Source organism: Pan paniscus, chromosome 1 (assembly GCF_029289425.2).
Source record: "Pan paniscus chromosome 1, NHGRI_mPanPan1-v2.0_pri, whole genome shotgun sequence".
Taxonomy (NCBI): Eukaryota; Metazoa; Chordata; class Mammalia; order Primates; family Hominidae; genus Pan; species Pan paniscus.
Genome location: NC_073249.2, coordinates 166,798,579 through 166,819,853, shown reverse-complemented (window position 1 = coordinate 166,819,853; position 21,275 = coordinate 166,798,579). Strand labels below are relative to the sequence as shown.

General features: G+C 38.4%; 1 protein-coding gene across 1 annotated transcript in view; it reads right to left on the bottom strand.

Annotated features, from left to right (window-relative positions):
* Positions 1-21,275, bottom strand: part of C1H1orf87 (chromosome 1 C1orf87 homolog) — an 82,302-nt gene that overhangs the window by 42,238 nt on the left and 18,789 nt on the right. Inside the window, exons 4-6 of the mRNA XM_003824230.4 lie at positions 7,198-7,338; positions 6,125-6,388; positions 4,200-4,315 (exon numbers count right to left, since the gene is read on the bottom strand). Coding sequence (XP_003824278.1) covers positions 4,200-4,315; positions 6,125-6,388; positions 7,198-7,338 — 521 coding nt within the window. The remainder of the gene's footprint in view (positions 1-4,199; positions 4,316-6,124; positions 6,389-7,197; positions 7,339-21,275) is intronic.

The window sequence follows — 21,275 nt, the reverse complement described above, 5'->3', positions numbered from 1 at the left end:
TGAGGCCGCATGCAGACATTTCATAGCTTAACTCATACCTGCTCCATCTGAGTGAACTCTACCTAATCTCTTTTCCAAGAGGCACCAACCAATCTGACTACAACAAAGGCCAAAATTCTTAATCTATCTTTGTAACTCTTTTTTTTCTAGGTTGAGACAAAAAATAAGCAATCATAGTAGTTTACTTTATCTGCTTGATTTTACTTTTCTTCAACTCAGATAATTACTGATGACAAACGACATTTCGAAACTGCTCACTGCCACAAGCAAAGCAAAGCAGATTCCACCAGATCCCCATACCAAGAGAGCCTAGTTCCCTGGGAGGAAATCCTGAACCAGCTGAATTTCCTGCATTAACCTTGACTCTGCTCCTTATATCTGAAAAACCCAGAAATGTTTGGGAGTAATTATTTACTTACAGTCTGGCATGCAAATGTACATAAGTATTAAGGTGGTCTGTCTAACTGACTATCGTTATTTTAAATAATAGGTGAAAAGCAACAGGGTGAGATGTTATATTCACTGATTTTATGAAACTGGTTTGATATGTTTACTTATCTAACAGCCAAATGTATTTGTTCCTCCAGATCCAGGTGTACTATTGCTTCCTCTGTGAAGCTTTTCCTGTTTTCCATTGTCTCAAGTTAAACACCACGTTCCCTAGAGGGACAGTCCATGACATTGCTCAACTTCTACCCATCTAAATTGGGTTTCTTTCAGTGGTATACTGGTAAATCTTTAACAATCAGCTTTGCAAGATAAAGCCCTAATTTGCTGCATTACTGATTTCCCTGGTGTAAATACCCCCACCATGGTTGATTTCAGGCTACCACTGTGACATCGCTGAATGAGGAGTTGGGAAGAGGTGTGCATCATTGGCCCTCATGTCTGGCTCCTGCACACCCCTGATTTATATACTTATTCATAGTGCTTTGTTCTTTTCCTTAATAGGTCTCCTCCAACTTGCAGTCACATCTCTATTTCCTTATTTTTTCAAGTCTGACTTCCTCCCTAGTAGTCTGCTCTAAGAGGTCAAGTCTGTTTTGTTCCTTACTGTTTCCCAGGGATCTTGTACAGTACCTGGAATTGATTCATTTCAGATGTATGTAACTTTGTCCAAAGGTGATATTATTTCCTTTTTTTTTTTTTTGGCTCTAGGACTCTCACACAAGTTTTGGCTCCAAATTATACTATTCTGAACTACTTAATAATATATAATATTTCCAAAAGTTTGGTACAGAGAAGGAATAGTGGGCACGTGCATTTATTTTGGTCACCAACTTTTGCATGTGCCTTCACCTGTCCAGGGAGTTCCCCAGCTCATGAGACAGTCCACCTCTCACTGTGGCAGAGGAGAATGCCAACTATTTGCTTTACCAGCCTCTCTTTGCTGCAAGGGCACATGACCCAAACACTGTCAATCAGATATCTCTGTTCCAGATCTGAATCATAAGTCTTCCTTCCTCTTTTCTTGCAAGGACAGTTTCTGGGGATAAGAATTCATGAAGCTTTGGTCCCTGGCTCCGTACACTGAGTACTGGATGGGCAGGTGTTGTATGGAACCCATTTACTGCAGCTGGTAGGGCTTCTTAGAAGGCCTGTTGCAGAAATTTATTTCATCTGGTCCAGTTTAGGAGATGAGAGCTGTTGCCACCCCTACTGCCACTGGCAATGCTGGAACCTTTTAAAACATCACAGAGCTATCCTATTAGAGGATCTACCTGACAGAGCATGAGAAGAGGATTTTCCTGATCCATACCTTAATTAACAAATAGCCTGGCTTTATTACAGGCCATCAGTCCTGTATTTCTACAAACATACTGTCTGGTTTTTAGAAAGCAGCACCTTCTCTGATGAGCTCAAAATGATTTCTTCATGCACCTTTTCTATAGAACAGATATTCACGTATCCCTGAAAGTAAATTGATGTGAGCTCTTTAGAAAATTGGAGGTGCCAATTACATTCAACAAATATTATTGAGCATCTTCTGTATGCCAGGAACTATGTTAGAACTATGCTAGACACAGAGTTGGCCAGGACAGCCACAATTCCTAACCTCAAATGTCAAATAAATAACAGAAAATGCCATAACCGCTATGAAGGGGAAGGACTATGGAACTAACAACACAGAGATCTAACCTTATCTAGGTATCAGAAAAGGCTTTCTGTCTAGGACTCATAAGACCTTACATGCCAGGGATTGGCCTTGTTTTCTACCGCATGGTCTATGACCTCTCAGGGTCAAAATTTTACAGTATGTATTATGTGAAGGATAGTTGCTGTTGGTTAAAAATTTCTAGGGCTTTATGGCTCTCAGTAAGACAGTTGCTCCCAGAGTGATATTTGACTGGAATGCCTAGATGGCAGTATTGTTTTCTTTGGAACATGAGCCCTAAAGGAAGAGACTAGGCTTTGTCAATCTGGAATTCACTGTGCCCAGCAAAGTAAGCCTGACAAACAGCTCACATTCAATAAGTGTTGAAGTTATCACAGTGAAACAGGGCACACTGTAGGAAGGAATCAAGTCCAACTGTTGGCCCAAGGACATTTTCAAACAAACAAACAAACAAACAAAAAATGCTACCTTCTTCCTAGAGTAAAACACTTAACTCTAATGCCATAGCTCTTAACCACCATGCCACATTATTTGCAGCTGAAAAGAGTGTCCTCTAGAAGAATAGTTAAAAATAATAAAAACACTTACATAGTACTTACTATGTACCAGGCACTGATTTTTGGAACTTTGCATTTATTAACTCAGTTACTATTACAAATCAATGAAGTGAAGTGTATCATGCCCATTTTACAGTTGGAGAATGGAACCACAGAGAAGTTAAGTGAAATGCCAAGGTCATATAGCCCCAGAGTGGCAAAGACAATAGTTGAGGCCAGGCTTTTGCAATGGAGGCTATGCTCCTAACCACTGCGATTTGTCACCTTTTTTGGCAAACATGAAAATATTATACTTTATTGCGTTTCATTTCTGATTATATTCCTCACATCTTATTTGTATTTTGAGTAATTTCTCTCCCTTGAGATTATATGAAGTAACTATGGATGCCTGAATCTCAAACCTTTTTTTGCTAGTGCCTGCGACTCAGGAGCTGACTGACTGAACATCTTTTTGGAATCACACTTTATAGATGAGCTCTGCACCCGTACACAATCATTTCTTATTTCATAATGAGGTTTTTCATTTTCACACAGCAACCTCATAAAAAGACACATGCTTGATGTTAAAAAACATATGCAATTGCTGCAAATAACTTTCTATGTTGGCCTGCGCACAAAAAAGAGAGAGAGAGAAAACTCTGAGCACAAGCCAAGTGCTGGTGAAGAGCAAAGTGATTCTGCGTCGGGTGAGGTGTTTGAGTGAATGCCTTCAAGATCCCTGCCAGCTCTAGGAATCTAGTGCCATGGACTGACTGTATCCCCTCAAAGTTCCTGTGTTGAAACCCTAATGCCAACGTGATAACATCAGAAGGCTGGGCCTGTGGGATTTGGTCATGAGGGTGGAGTCCTCATGAGTGCAATTAGTGCCTGTCTAAGTCTATTTTGGGCTGTTATAATAGAGTATCTGAGATTGGGTCATTTATAAAGAACAGATATTTTATTTCTTCAGTTCACAGGGGTGAGAAGTGCAAGGTCAGTGGCAGGCATCTTGAAAGGGCCTTCTTGCTGCATCATTCTGTGGTGGAAGGCAGAAGGGCAAGAGGGGGCAAGGGTGAGAGATAAACTCGCTTTTTACAACAAATCCACTCTCTTGGTAATGAACTCACTCCTGAGATAATGACATTAATGCGTTCAAGGAGGCAGAGCCCTATGACCTAATTGCCTCCTATTAGGTCCCATCTCCCAGGGCTGTTGTTGCATTAGGGATTAAGCTTCCAACACATGAACTTTGGGAAACACATTCAAACCATAGCAATACCTTTGTAAGGAGAGGCCAGCAAGCCAGCTTGCTCTCTTTCTGCCATGTGGGGATACAGGGAGAAGTCAGCAGTGTGCATCCTGGAAGAACCCTCCCAGAACTCAACCATGCTGGTGCCCTGATCTTAGACTTTCAACCTTCGCTTCAGCACTGTGATTCATACATTTATATTCTTTATAAGCCACCCAGTTTATGGTACTTTTTTATAGCAGCCCACACAGACTAAGACACCTAGGAACAATACCCTCACAAAAAGGGAGAAGAGTACCTTTGGCTATGAGTGCCATGACTCTCAGTTTTTCTCAGGTCTGCAGCTGCTTTATTTTGCTGTGGATAATCTGATGCTGCACTGTTTAAAAACCAGAGTAGCTTTTCATAATTCACCTGAAAATTAAATGTAAAATAGAACATCCTCATTTAATTTATATGTAAGGAAAGAGGCCTGCTGAGATAAAATGTATTTGGCAAATGTTTACCATCAAACATTTAAAAAAACACTTAAAAATATAGTATCATAATTATTGGTGCTTTTTAGCAAGTATTCTTATTATTTTCCCTTCTGGACAAATGGTAAAATTGTACTTCCTGGTTGTCTTGTGGTTGGGTAAGGCCATGTGACTAGTTCTGGCCAATGAGTTATAACCAGAACCGAGACCCTGTGAGCTAACATGAGACCCTCCAGGACTCTTTTTCCCCTTCTGCTATCCTGTCCAAAAATATCCTAAAGTGGCTATTTCATCATCCTGGGTCCCAGAGCTAAAATGACAACAGTGTTAAGAAGAACTATGGCTGGCTCTATGGAAATAAAAATGAAAAAAAATAACTTTTTGTGGCTTTAAGCCACAAAGATTTTGGGGTTATTACTACAGTACAACCTAACCTCTAGCCTCTCTCTCTCTCCCCACCACTGCCCCCACTCTCTCTCTTGTTCCTTCTCACATATCTTATACATTTATTATATATGATGTATTCAGCAGATATATTTAGATAGATTGAGCAGATATATTCAGATAATCTGAAGACAAAAATTTATTAGGCCAAGTGAAAAATCTGAAGACCTTTTTTCTGCATAGGAAAGGACTGAAGGAATGTCATCCATTTCCACTGCTAAGCTGGATGCCATCCTAAGGACTCTGGTGGACAGACAGCTCCAGGGTAGCAGAGTGGTGAGCAGTGGGAGAGGGAAGCTAGATAGGGCCCCTGATAGAAACTAGGTCTCAGGCCAGAAAATTTGGTTGAACTGAATATTCATATGGGTTGCACTAATAAATCAATGTTGTATTGCTAAATACTTCTCATAAATATATAACTAATTCTATTAGTTTGCATTTATCACATTACTAAATCCTGAGACTAAACTTGCAAGGTTGGTTTTGGCCTGGTTTTCTGGATGAGATCATTGAGGCATGGGAAGACTTAAGTAGAGTATGCTCCATGTCACAGAGCTAAGATGGTGGGATTAAGATTAAAGTCCAGGCCTTCTTTTTTAAGGTTTGTGCTGTCTATTGCCTTGCTATTGATACATGCTCACTAATGATATTCTTATTGCTATTATTTCTTCCTATTTCAGGGTATTTTCCTCTGGCTCCCTGAATTTAGTGACACTTGGACTACTCTTTATATTCAGACATAGGTATGAGCTTGGAAAATACAATGCCCAAAGAACTCTGGCCCTGTCATTGGGAAACTTGTGTCTTAGCATGGTGTCTGCCATTAATTCTCTGAGTCTCCTAAACAAGTTATTGGACATCCTCTGGGCCTCATTTCCTTAATCAGTAAATTTCAAAGATACTTCCCACTTCTAACTCTCTAGGAAGTTGTGATGACACAAAGCAGATCTTAGCTCAGTCTCAATTCTTACCTTGGGTCCTGCAGACTAAGCTAGCTCATGAATGGACTTGAGTGGGCCCATTTTCTTGAATCTGTAACTACCCTAACATTGTTAAAAGCTGACAATGCAAGTTGGGGCAAGGAGGACCTTTAAAGAGAAATGAAACAGAGCGAAGAGACCTAACTCTATTTTCTATTCGAACTAGAAATTTCTACACATGAATATAAATAAGCTTTTTATCTCAGTAGTCAGGGATAAAAGTTATTTGCAAGAAAGTAGCTAACTTCTTAGTCTTTTACCCTGGTGGGTACAAGTTAAAGAAAAAAAAGGAACCCACACTTCCAATAGTACGATTGCCATACCATTTCAGGAGAACCCCTCTTAGAAAATCTCTGACAAAGGATTTTAACTGTTGGTAACTGTAGAGGGACTTCATGCTTCAAAAAGAGGCGGCTCAGCTGAGATTGGAGAAGAAATCCTGAAGAGATTGGGTCCAGGATCTTCAGCTCTTTCTGAAGCTTTTCTAATAAGTTGGAACTCAAAGGACGTGACTTGAGTTCTCTTCTGACCAGGGCAAGAAGAAAAGCGTCTTCATTTGTTGTCCCACTTGGGCTCTGGCCAATATCCTAACACAACAATGGAAAACAAAGAGCAAGACTCTTCATTCAGCCAGCTAAAGACCAAAGCAAGGAAGCAGAGGCACACTGGGGCTGGTATCTGAGTGTCCACTCGCAGTCCTGGCCTGGAGCAGGACAAGTCTGTGGCACTGAAGGTGAGCATTCAATCTGGTGTATTCATTATTTACAATGCATCAGCTCTCTTCCTTCAGGAGAAGAAAGCAAATCCTAGAGTACATGGTCTGGTAGAAGATGCTTTAACATACATCATTTGCCTTTTACAAAATAACTGCTTTGATGGCATAAGAATTTAGAATAACACAGTTTGGAGACCCATTGCAGCTGGGAGTTTAGCATGGGGGATGCAAATCAAGGATGGTGTCTAGACCCTGACTGAGTTAACTGGGAGCATAATGGCCCTTCCTGAGCTCAGCAATCCTAGAAAAGGAGGAAGGTGCGAGGAGCATGAGGAGTTCGGTTGAAATTTTTAAGGTTTGTCTGTGAACTCCTCAGGACACTTTCTGGAAAGCTGACTGGATAAACAAAGTCTGGTGTCCATTTGTCTATTCTCAGACTGTCTTTAATTTTTTTTTTTTTGTAGAGATGGGGTCTCACTATGTTGTCCAGGCTGGTCTCAAACTCCTGGCTTCAAGTGATCCTCCCAGCTTGGCTTCTCAAAGTGCTGGCATTACAGGTGTAAGCCACTATGACCAGCCCTCAGACCAACTTATCATCTGCTCCACATCAAGAAATTGAGTCAACAAATAACACTCCTTCATCTACAATAGACGCAACTCAACAACTCTTAGTATACACACCTCAGGTTGGTCAGAGCTGCCTCTCACCATCTGTTCCAAGGACCAGTCTCTAAGCTTTCTCCTGGGAACGCCATGCACATAGGATAAGGACTGGTCTCCGGTTGGTACAGAGCTGCAGTGGACATTTGCTTGACTGGGAATCTTAACAGAACAAGGACAAAGGGAAGCAAGGAGCAGAAGAGGAGGTAGGGAAGAGAAAGAGGAAAGAATGGAGAAAATGAGTAAACCAACCAATTTATTTAAGCACATTCCCAGTTCTAAATGAACTTTAGCCCATATATCATTGAGTCATTGAATCGTCGTGAAGAAATGTTGCCTTCATACCAATTTCAGCATTATACGCTTGACACATGTTAGATAAATATATTCACACTTAGGTATGTCTCATTTGGGCAAGAAAGTGTGACAGGCAAAAAATAATAGGTAGAGCATAAGGTGTTTATAGGCAAATGTGGGGTTCTTATTAGAGATAAGGGTATCATTAGGCTGTTTTAATTAGCAGGTTCAGGAAGGGCAGCAAAGGTAATTGTTAACTTTGACAAGAGATTAAAAAGCTCAGAATATTATACTCTAGGAGTAATGTCACTAAAAGTTACAATAGCATAAATGATAGAATTAGGATCAATAATAAAACCCTGTTCTCTCTTGCCATGGAGCATGGTATATTAATTGTGTTTTTAAATTATTCATATTTTATGGTGTTTTGACATCTTAAGAAGGTAGGCCTTGCTGGCTGGGGGAACTGCCCCTCCCAGGACTAGCTAATTCCTAGAGATGGCAAACAACTGGCCTGCTAATACATCTTTCATATGCAAACCAGTCCTGAGTTCAAACCCCCAGATACCTCCTTTATTTAACTCTCACACAGCAAGCCTTTTTTTCTCCTGCCTTAAATAAATCCAAGACTAGGCTCCAGACAACTAGGGATAGTCACTATGCCCCAAAGCCTGGGGGAATTATTCCAACTAGCTAGTCCTAAGCTGTTTGTTCTGCCCTGCCTTGCCTTTCCCACCTAAACCCCAGAGAAAGGCTGTGGCTTGTGCTTTTCTCTCCTTGCTCCTCCTTCTGTCTTCTTGAGGTCCTCAAGTAGCCCGATATGGTGTGGAATCCCTGCTTCTCTTGGGAAATGAAAGCAATTAACTCTTTTTTCAAAGGCAATTGTCTCCAAGTATGGTATCTTACCATATCTGATTAAAACAAAAACTTGGCACAAATCAAGACACATGGTTATTTTATTTAATTAATTAATTAATTAATTAATTTATTTTTGAGACAGAGTCTTGTTTTTTCACCCGGGCTGGAGTGCAGTGGCAAGATCTCGGCTCACTGCAACCTCTGCCTCCCGGGTTCAAGTGATTCTCCTGCCTCAGCCTCTGGACACATGGTTATTTTTAATACCAGGTAATAGAAGGGCGACATGATCAGAAGGATTCTCTATAAACTACTAAATTGACAGTCATGTTGAATAACCTATCAGTATGAATAGCAACCTACAGATGTTTTATAGTCATGAACATTTTAAGGAAAAACCAAGAGGCTCTCTGGAGTGAGCAGAGTGGGCAAGAATGCCAGAGAGTTCTGAATAGGCACAAAAATCACAAGAGTTATTTATTTGGCTCATACTCTGTACAAGGCACCACACGGGTGTCCTGCTCATGTCATTTTATTTAAATCCTTACAACAACAATACAAGGTAGGTAGTACTAGCATCCTTTTACATTTGGAAAGCCAAGTCTTGCAGAAGTTAAATAACTTTATTCCTTCATTTAAAAAACATTTATGGTTGTCTAGTTTGGGCCAGGCACTGTCATAAGCCCTGCAGTGATAAAAAGAGACTCAGCCCCTGCTCTCACAGAGTTTGCTGATAGTGGGAGGCATAGAAAGTAACCATGACAATAGAAAAGGGATTCTAAGGGCCACTCTCAGAATTGTCCATGGTCCACCTGATCTGGACTTGGTGGTCCAGGTCTGAAGGGAATGGCATCTAAATCTAGGCTTGCAAGATAAGTCAGATTTGGATTTGGATAGGCTAACAAGTGGAGAGGGAGGAGGAGAGGACAAGAGGATTACAGGAAGAGTGAACTGGATATAGAAAACCTCAAAGGTGCATGCACGCATGTAAGAGACAAATGATGCTTTCAGAGCATAGTTTAACTTTTGGAAAAGGCAAAAGATAAGCCTGGAGAGAGAGAGGCAGGAGAAAGGCAATGAATTACCTTTAGCCTTGTTAGCATCTACGCTTTATTCTGAGGGCAATGGGAGCCATAAAAATGTTATTAGTAGAGCAATGACTAGAGCAGACTTGTCCAAAACACTCCCTAGTAAATTGTGCAGATATTTGAATCCTGCTTTTCCCAATTACACTAGGATGAGGGAGATTCACTGTCAGTCCACAGAGCAATTTCACTCTTTTTTTTTTGAGACCGAGTCTCACTCTGTTGCCAGGCTGGAGTACAGTGGCGCGATCTCGGCTCACTGCAACTTCCGCCTTCTGGGTTCAAGAGATTTTCCTGCTTCTATCTCCAGAGTAGCTGGAACTACAGGCAGATGCCACCATGCCCAGCTAAATTTTTTTTGTATTTTTAGTAGAGATGGGATTTCACCACGTTGGCCAGGATGGTCTCGATCTCTTGACCTCTGATCCTCCTGCCTTGGCCTCCCAAAGTGCTGGGATTATAGGCCTGGCCAATTTCACTCTTTAAAGTATTTGGCTAGGTATTTCAGACATATTGTTCACAGGACAATATGTTTCTTTGCAAATTATTTGCAATATAAAATATTTCCATTTTCAGCCACACACAAATTTTTTTTTTGCCTCTGAGAATTTATGTGTTTCTATGATAGTGTTTTAAAGAAATGTTATCAATACTTCATCATTCCATGAGTCAAGGTATCTTTCAGTTGCTTTTGTTTTCATTTAAACATGAAAATGTATTAAGTGCCTTTATCCTTGACAGTACAGATACAAATGAACAAGGCAGGTGTGACTCCTGTCCTCATAGTTCTTTGGGCCTAGACATCACAGGCTGAGTCTTTTTGTTTGTTTGTTTTCTGTTTGTTTGTTTGAGATGGAGTCTCGCTCTGTCGTCCAGGCTGGAGTGCAGTGGCGCGATCTCGGCTCACTGCAAGCTCCACCTCCCAGATTCACACCATTCTCTTGCCTCAGCCTCCCGAGTAGCTGGGACTACAGGTGCCCGCCACCATGCCCGGCTAATTTTTTTGTATTTTTAGTAGAGACGGGGTTTCACCGTGTTAGCCAGGATGGTCTCGAACTCCTGACCTCGTGATCTGCCCGCCTCGGCCTCCCAAAGTGCTGGGATTACAGGCCTGAGCCACCACGCCCAGCCACAGACTAAGTTTTCTGGCTTCGCCTATGGAAAGAGGAAAATATACTGTACTCCCTGGAATGTTGTGAAGAATGAGTGTTATGTATTTTAAATATTTTATACATTCTAAAACCTTATGATATATTTATTTGTTGTATTTTGTGTATCTCCCTCCAATAATATGATCTCCATGTGGGCCAGGACTCTGTCTTGTGCCTGGCTGACACCCCCCCACATCAAGAACAGCCCTGAATCTGCTGACAAACTAGAGCAACAGCATGGGAGAATGGGGAGGAGCTCTTGGTGCCTGGGTTCAGGCCAGCTGCAGGCTGGGCTTCAGATTTCTCCCTTGCTGATTTAAGTCACCTGGGGCTGTCATTTTTCCAAAGTGAAGAGTGTTCCCCACGTGTCAAAAAAGATAAAATGAGAAATTTTATCAAGATTCCCCAGGTTTCTGACCTTGGGATTTGTCAGAGCACCTATGAAGTCTCTAATACCATAGGTTTCTCTCATTTAGTTTACTTTGAATAACAAAATACCGCTTGGGGACCAACACCATAGCCTGAAGTGACTTCAATCAATCCTAGTTGTGTGATGTTTGCCTAAAAGAACTGGTACAAATGAAGCACAGAAATCTAATACAGATTTACTAACTCTTCTGGGGGTGTTGGAACTTGCAAGAGTTGGAAATGTAAACAAGTCTTTTAAAGGTTGCTTATAAATAAAACTATTTTTGAGTGTGTGTGGAGTCATCCACACTCTCTTTCAAGACAAGTGAACACAACAAATCATCTTAACATTATGCAATGGATAGCTGTGGTTTGGGAGAAAATTTCCAGAGATAGCATTAAATGCAGATGTGAAAAGTTCTGTTTCTTAAACAATTTAGACCAAGGTACTGGGGTGTTCTAGAAAGCTGTTAAATGGCTCAAAAATGGGCAGTAGTGATAATGAAGACAGCCATGAGAAACATTAAGTAAAAAGTTGTATACTTTTTTTTAAGAAATGTAGACTTAGAAAAAAATGTATTTCCAAATTAATATTATATGTAATATGTGATTTTAAATGTGCTTTAAACAAATTAATACAATACATATTGATATTAATTATTTGACTATTTTACTCATATTTGCAACAATGTATACTTTGTTTACATTTTAAAACTTTTAATTTTGGAAACTTCAAAAACAGGCACATGTGGAGATAATAGCATGATGAAACTCCCTGTGCTCATCACCAGGCTTCAGTGATCAACTGACAATCTTATTTTATTTATCCCCACATTACCCTCCACCAGAGATGAAGTGAGCCCAGACAGTGTGTTATTTCATCCACATTATTTCAGCATATGTCTGTAAAGCAGTGGTTCTTAAAGTGTAGTCTTTGGGCCAGAAGCCTCAGCTTCCTCTGGGAGTCTGTGAGAAATGAGAATTATTGAGACCCACCCCAGACCCACTAAATAGAAATTTGTGGGATGGGGCCCAGAAATCTGTGTTTGAATAAGTCCTCCAGTAATTCTGACGCACGCTGAAGTTTGAGAACCACTGCCCCAAGAATGAGGACTCTTTTTAAATACATAATAACATTATAACACTTAAAAATTCCTTATTATTAACAGTAATTCCTCGATATCTTCAAATGTCTCATCAGTGTTTAAAATCCCCCTGTTTTCTGGTAAATCTTATTTTCATAGTTTGTATATTCAAAATATGAACCATATATTGCAATAGGTTAATATCTCTTACACCTTTTAAAATTCCTTCCTTCCTTCCTGCTTTTCTCTCTTTTTTCCTTCTTTCCTCTTTTCCTTACATCTTTTAAAATTCCTTCCTTCTTTCTTTCCTTCTTTCCTTCCTTCTTTCCTTCCTCTCCTTGCTTCTTTCCTTCCTCCCTCCCCCTCTCTCCTTCCTTCCTTCTTTCCTTCTCCTTCCCCTTCTCCTCCTCCTCCCCCTCCCCTTCCTTCCTTCCTTCCCTTCCTTTCTTTCTTTCTCTTTCTCTCCTTCTTTCTTTCTCTCTCTCTCCCTCCCTCCCTCCCCTACCCTCCCTCCCTCTCTCCCTCCTTCCTTCCTTTCTTCCTTTCCTTTCATTCTTTCTCTTTTTCTTTCTTTCCTTCTCTCTCCCTCCCTTCCTCCCCTCCCTCCCTTCCTCCTTCCTTCCTTCTTCTTCTTCTTCTTCTTTTTTTTTTTTTTTTAATTTTTTCTGTTACCCAGGCTAGCGTGCAGAGTAGCACAGCCATTATTCACCACAGCCTGGCCTGAACTCCTAGACTCAAGCAATCCCCTGTCTCAGCCTCCCAAGTAGTTAGGACTAGAGGTGCACACCACCACACCCAGCTAACTTTTTGTTTTTTGTAGAGATAGGTTCTTGCTAGGTTACCCAGAGTGGCCTTGAACTCCTGACCTAAAGCAATCCTCCTACCTTGACCCCCTCAAAGTGTTGGGACTACAGGCATGAGCCACTGCATCCAGGCTTACATATTTTTAAAATGTCTAGTCTTCCCAGTCTGCCCCTTTCATCATTATTTTTTCTTGCAATTGTTGAAGAAGCTGTGTTGTCTGAACTGTAGAGTTTTACACAGTCTGCATTTTCTGGCACCCCTATGCTGTTTTTAAAAAGTATCATTTATTTCTTGTAAAATAGTAGTTAAATCTAAAGTCATATTCATGTTCAAGATCAATTTTATTTGAGAAGACACTTTTGTAGGTGGTATATTTTCCTATGGAAGCAAATGCTATCTAATTGCCTTTTTTTGGATCATAATTACAGGCAGTCATATGCATTGCTTAATTCCTTTCATTTTCATTAGGGCTTTGCAAAATGGTGAAATTCTTATCCCACCATTCTTCATTTATTAACAGAAATAGTTCTTTAAAGGGAAACGTCCCTTCATCAACTATTACTTCAGATACAGTTTGCATAGAAAATGGCCAAATGAATAAATGCTTGGTTGTTTTATTTACTGTTTTTTTTTCAAATAAATAGTTTGTTCCCTAGCATTCTTCAGAGATAACCAATGAGTTTTTGTTTTTTAAAATAATCATTATTAATATATACGTTTAAACATATTTAATGTGTTTCAATCTATTGCAATTATTATTTTTATTGATGCCCAAATTATGTCGCCTTCAACTGTGGGAAACTCTTTAAGTTAGATCCTGAGTCTTTTTTGACCAGTCTTAGGAAGGCTTTGTATCTTCATTGCTTTCGGTATAAGTGGATATTCCAGGCTCAAAGGTGGAATCAGCTCTTGGAATTTTCCTGAACATAATGCAGATGCAAGGCTACTCATTGCTTCAGGCCTAGTCATTGTTTCTAAATTTTTCCAATGGACAGAACTGGGAAATACATTTTTAAAAAGAGTTCATACTGATTTTTCATTTCAAATGTAGGACCATAGGGGTTTTATGTAATTTTATCAATACTCTACCTACATTTTATTTCTTCTATACCCCAAATAGCAAGTCCAAAAAAAAAACAAAAAGAGAAAACCACCAGGATAGTGACTCACTTGCTTTATCACATAAAATATACACACAGAGAATAACAGTATCAACATAATGGTCATTAAAAACATTTAAATATTTTTTTCAAGAAATATTTTCTTTACAGTAAATATTCCACTAGGGATATGCAATGAAGTCACTGTGTTTTAAAATCATTTACAATTGTTTCATTCTGTTTAATTTTACTGCCAATTAATATATAGTTAGGTTCATGTGGTCACTCATTTTCAAGGTGGCCCCAGTGATCCCTGCTTCCTGGTTTCATGGCCTTATGTAGTCTCCTTCATCCCCTCAACATTTAATCAAGATTGGTCTATGTGACCAGTGGAATACTGTGGAAGTGATGGTATGTCACTTCTGAGATTAGGTTATAAAAGATATTGCAGCTTCCAATTTGATTGTGTACAATCAATCTCTCTTGGATCACTCATTTTGTGAGAAGCCAGCCATGTCATGCACACCCCTAGAGAGAAGCCCAAATGAGGAAAACTGAGACCTGTGGACACAGCCAGGAGGCCTCTGTCAATAGCCACATGAGTGAGCTTGGAAGTAGATCCTCTAGTTCTGATCAAGCTTTCAGAAAACTGCATCTCTGGGTGAAATCTGGGGTGAAATTTTGCAAGAATTTGAACCAAAATTTCTCATCTAAGCCACTCCTAGATTCCTTTCCCTGAGAAACAGTAGCAGGTAATACATGTTTATTGATTTGAGTGACTAAGTTTTAGGGCAATTTGTTGTATACCAAAAGATAAGAAAACCAGATTTATTTTATTTTGTTTTTGATTTTTACAAATTGATTTTCTTAACATATAATTTTACTTTATAATTCTGTAGTGTAAAACATTTGCATGGTTGCAAAGCCAAACCTACAAAACAAGACATTCAGAGAAGTATGGTTTCTATTTTTTATCCATTCATCATGTTCCATCTATCCCCAAGACATAACCACTTTTTAATAATGTTCTTAATTAATTCCTTCATTTTAAAAAACAAAAGGGATATGTACATAATAGATATATAGATAGATAGATACCTGGTAGAATAATCTATATATATTTTTCTACCTCACTTTTATTCAATTAATAATGTATCTTGTTATATTACTCCACATAATAATATATAATAATACTCATATATACACAAATTCTACATTTCTTTTTACAATTTCATAGTACTCCATGTATGGATGTACCTTAGTTTATTCAAACAGTTCATTGTCTATGGAAATTTAGGTTGTTTATAATTTTTTGGTGTAACAGGTAATGTTGGAATGTATATCTTCTGCATAAATCTTTTAATATTATATTTTTCAAGTACATCTTTGGGATAGATTTCTCAAAGTGAGATTTTCTTATTAAAAAATGTAGATGTAGTTCTGCTAATTACTGTCAATTTTTCTCCCAAAGCAGTTTTTCCATTTAAATTTTTTTCTATCATTGTAGCAGTGTATCTGTTTCCCCATAGCCTTCCAACAAAGTATATTATCAATATTATGGATTTTGCCAAATTATGTTATCAATTTCCTGGATTTTGCTAATGAGAAATTATATCTCAGGGCAGAATTAATTTACATTCTACTTATTAAAAGCAAGTCCACATCTTTTGATATATTTAAGGAACATTTACATTTGTTTTTCTGTGAACTGCCTGTTCATGTATTTTGCCCATTTTTCTAATAGTATAACCCTTTTTCTTCTCTATTTTAAGCAGAATATTCTATAGATGAGAGATATATTTGTCAATGATGCAAGTTGCAGATTTTCCTCCTACTTTGTCAGGTGTTTATATGCTTTGCTTACAGGTGTCTGGCCATATGGTGAAAATAATCACTCCTTCAGTGAAAAGTATCGTTTTCCTCATTGTATCTGCATTTTGAGTCACAGTTAAGAAAGTTTCCCCTTATCCCAGATGATAGAAGAAATCACTCATGTTTACTTGTACTATTTGTATATGTTTATTTCTTTACACTTAAACCTTTGATGTATTTGGAATATATCCTAATGTACATCTTACGTATGTATGGTATATGAGGAATAGACCCAACTTAAAACTTCTCTATAGCTATCCAATAATGTGTCACTGATTAAAATGTCCATCTGTTTCTTATTAATTTCCAATGTCACCTTTATCATATACAAAATAACAATATGCCAGTGGGTTTATTTCTGAATTTTTCTTTTCAATTTCATTGGTCTTTCATGTATTCATGTGCCAAAACCACACTATTTTAAATATACAGACTTTTTGTTTTAATATCTGGTAATGGTATCTTACCCATTACTCATAGTGCTGCTCTCCTTTTCAGGGTTTTCTTGACTATTCATGCTTGTTTGTTATTCCAAATTAACTTGCTAATCAATTTGGCTAGTTGTAAAACAAAACAAAATAAAAACCGAACACTATTTTTTTGTTGGAATCCCAACAAATTTATAAATTACCCTAGGGAGGATTGACGTTTTGATGATGTTAACATTTTATGTACAAGAAAACAGCATGCCTTTCCATTTGTTCAAATCTACTCTTGTGTCTTTCTGGAGTACTTTATATTTTGTTCTCATACAGGTTTGGACATTTCTTGTTAAGTTTATGTCTTGGCATTTGATTTATTTATTTATTTAATTTACTTCTACATTTATTTGCTATTGTAAATGGTGCCTTTTCCTCCATTTTATCTTCAAATTCATTTTTGTTGACATATATGAAGGCCATTGATTTGTGTTATTGATTTTATAACTATCTAGTTTGCCAAATTATCTTGATTGTTGGTAGTTTTTTCATTAACTGTCTTGAGATTTTAGATGTACAATCTTATACTCTGAAAAGAGTTTTACCTCTTCTTTTCTAAGTAATATGCCTGTACTTTCTTTCTCTTATGTAATTGCATTGGCAAATATCTCCAGGATAACATTAAAAGCCAGTGGAGACAGTGGGCACTCTTAACTTCTTCCAAACTGAAATGAGAAAGTTTCTAGTGTTTTCCCATTAAATTAGATGTTGGCTTTGAGCCAATATACAGAGAAAGACATTTGGAAATGAAAATGAACAAGCAACAATTCTTACTCTCAGTGGTCTTATAGACTTGTGGAAGGAGACAGATAAGGAAACAGTTTATTTTAATAGTATGGCAACATCTACTGTAGAAGTGTGCACAGATTCTCTTGGAAATACATTAGGAAAGGCGTTTACCTCAGTCTTGGAAATCAGATGATAATGCTTCTTGATAGAGCTGCTATCTAAGTTGGGACACTTATATGGTTAGAAGTTAATCAAATAAAGATGGAGGGAAGAGAATTTTACCCATAAAGAATAGCATGGGCAAAGGATTTGAGGTGAAAGGGAACAGAACTCTATGGAAAAGAATTTCAGTTTAGTGAGATGTGGGGATGAAAGTGAAATAGAGAATAGACAGAGTTGAGCTAGAATGCTAAGTCAAGGAGTTTAAATTTTATACCAGGGAATTGGGATTTAACAAGGGAATTTAAGTGTTTTAAGCAGAGGCTATATCTGATCAAGTGGTTCCTCCTAAAAGAGATAGCATATATATCCCTGCCCCATTCATGTTGTGCTTGGCCATGTGGTTTGCTTTGGCTAATGGGATGTTAGTGGATATGACACAAGCAAAAAGCAAAGACTTAAAATGCACTTGTGTAATTGAGTTTGTTCTCTTAAAATGTTTCCATCAGTATGAGAAGGACATACCTTGAAGAGCTCGCTGGATTCAGAACAAGAAAACACAGAGCAGACCTGAATCAAATCCAGTTTAGAGCCAAGCCCAGCCCAACCCAATTGAGATAAATAAAAGCTGCCTAAGCTCATATCTGTAGATGTGAGCATAAATGATTATTGTTATAAACCACTGAGTTGTGGGGTGATTTGTTACGCAGCAGTGTTTATCACAATAGCTGACCAATACAGAGAGAGAGCTTTAAAGTCAGAAAAGTCAGTTTGAAGATGATTAAAATCTCCCTGGTGAGACAAAATGGTGGTCTGATTAAGGTGATGACAAGGAAAATAAAAGAAAGATAAGGTTTTGAGAGACACGAAGGAGGTAGAATTTAACGGAATCTGTGATTGGTTGGATGTCAGGGTTAGGGAGAGACAGGAGGAAAGTATGTTGAGGTTTCTTGCTGGTGCAATTGAGAGAGGGGTGAGACCATTCTGTGAGACACAGACCACCAGAAGTACAAGATCAAAGGCTCTGCTTTGAACTTTCTAAATCTGAGCTGCAAATGCACAGCCAAGTAGAAATGTCCTTGACATCTGTCTATTCATCTATAAAATAAAGATAACATCATGTGCCTTTACCTAGCTTGCAGGGCTATTGTGGAGAAGGAACAAGGGAAAACACACAAAAGGGCTTTGAAAAGAAACCTTCCCAATAAACTGTGATAATTATTAAAATTAAATCACTAACACTTTCATTTTCATGCTGCCAGATGCAAAAAGCACACTACAATTTTATTTTTGAAACTGTGCTACTGAGTTTGTTGCTAGTCACACATTCTTTTTTATTCTTCTGAGAGAAGCAGAGCTGATAATTCTGAGAAATGATATAAACAATATGTATTTTTTCAAAAACATACGCATATAAAGCAGAATTTGGAGGCAAAAAGATCCTAGGACTAGGAGTCAGAAGAGCCAAGCTCTTTTCCTGTGAGACCTTGGAGCATTTAAGCTCTCTGGTCCTCTCATTCTTCCTTTGTGAAAGGAAGGTTTGTACTTGTTTATTTGTAAGATATCTCACTGTTCTTATATACACAAAATGAGGGATTCTCTTAACATCTTCAGTTTTACTTACTTCCTACCAATGAGACTCTTCGAACTTACTCTGTGATTTGGAAAAGAGTTTCACACTTGCTCGTCCTCACGCATGTTAGCTCAGTCTTTATCAGCAACTTCTCTTTTGGAGCAAATTCAGCTGGTCCAGATTGCCTGTTACGTCCCAGGCAGGAAAGCTTATTTTCATCTATGTGTGAGTGATAAGGATCTAGAAAGAGTTCTGATTGGTGTGCTTCTGTAACTGCGGCAGGATTCCATTTACCACTTAGTCAAGCTGGTAATGAGGGTCTCTGTACCAGGCAACTGTGGCTGCCATCTGGCAGGCCAGCACCACACGCCCGCCCGGCAGACAGAACCAATTAGTCGGTCCCCACACCTCCCACAAGGCCTTCCTTGTTTGGTGGCAGAGTGTTAGCCCCCGCTGAGCCTCCCACTAGAAACCCTGTTGAGTTCTGGGAGGGGAGGGGCAAATTTTCTCCCTGTACTGCCGAGCTAGCAAATAATCCAGATCATGGAGGTCAAGAACAGCTTACCTAATGAACATGCTACCTATGGTAATGGCGAATGCAGAGTCCATGACAGGAATGAGCAGTTTGATGTATTAGGAGGAGTGTCAAGAAACAGATGTCTATATATAAGAGAAAAACTAGAAATGGCTTAAGTGCCCATAAGGCGTTTGTTAAGTGAACTGTGTTATATCTCTATAAAGGAATGTATACAGTTTGGTGACTAAGGACCTAGAACCTGGGCTTGAATTGTGGGTCTGCCACTTCTCAGCTCTATGACTTTAGCAAGGCCTTTGACCTCTCTGTTTCTCAGCTCCCTTAAACATGAACTAAAGATAATAGGAGTTCCTACCTCGCCGGGTGCTTGGGAATAGTAAATTAGTTAATATCTGTAAAGAGCTCAGAATACTGCCTGGCACATAGTAAATGCTATCCATCTAAGTGTTAGTTCTGAGTACAACTCTCACAGAACCATTAAAGATGATGCGTAGGATGATTTTTTCATGCCAAGCGGAGAATTTTTGATATGATATGAAGTGAATCAAGCAGGATAATAAAGAGTATAATGATTCTTATTCTATATCTATGCATGAAGGAAAAAAGAGGAAGAAAGGAAAAGAAAACCACTAGTTTTCTTTAGTTGATATTTTTCTTCTTATTTATATTCTCCTGTTTTTCAAAAATTGCTACATCGTTATGCTATTTTTATAATTAGAAAGCTCAATAAAAATTTAAGTAAAGAAAAAAAAGAAAACCTAGACAAACATCTTATCTACACACTTATGAGTCACTTTATCCTTTCTGAGTGTTAGTTTTATCATCTATGCCATGGTGGTAGAAATAACAATGGTATCTACCTCACAGGGTTAATTTCAAAGAGTAAATAATAAAATTTACCTCGAAGCAATCAGTCAATAATAACGTCTTTTATAACCATAATATTATTACCAAGGCCATTCTTTGGGAGCAAAAACAACAAATATATTAATGCCAGAATCTAAATTAGGTTAAAACATTCAGATAAAAATTCACATTTGATCATTCAAATGGATTATATCACCTCTGCAGATTCACTATCTTTTGCTGTAACCAAGGCCTAAATTCAAGGACTCAGCCAAACTGGAGACTAAGAGGCTTGAGTGACAGCTCAATCTGTGTCACTCATGTTTTGGGAAAGTCACTTTCATTTCTGGTCTTCAGTGTTCAACTAGACCTTGCAGAGTATAGCCTGAGGTCCATAGATAGGCTGTTAACCACTCCAAAATTTGATCCTTTGCATGGTTCTTATGAGCAGAAGATCACAAATCCATAGGCATTCATTTTCTCATATGACTAAAGACTAGCTAGTAGCTCAGTGATTTAGAAAGGGCTATTAAAATTACAAACTAAAAATAGTTATGTTAGAGTGTACTGCAGACTCTAATTCAGTATTTTACTAAAATATCTGGCTGTCACTTAATGCTTGGCAGCATTGCAAAACTCCTACTCTATGTATCTGTTTAATTGCAATTTCAGCAATTTTGGAAATGGTACTTTGTTATCAATGAATCATTAGTTTTGTCTTGATTTAGATCCAGTTTTCAATTGCTGCTTTACTTGCTTTTTAATTACAAACTACTAATCATATAGATTCATCATCATCAAGTTAGTTTGTTATGAATTGTTTGGTTGATTGTTAACAGAGTGCAGTGGTATATATTTCTATCAACAGAGTTTGGGGCCTATAATTTTTTTTTGTAATTAGACATGGTTGCATTGTATTTTTAAAATAATTTCTTTTTGTAATGTAAAAGCAGACAGACTCTTACCCTCCAACACGCCCCAACTTTGCATGTATAGTAACAACACTGAGTATCATTGAGCTAACCACAGGCAGAATAGGTTGACCAACTCCATTGGTTGTCATGACCAACTTCTTTGGTGATCATGACCAACTCCGTTGGTGGTCAGCAAAGATACAATAT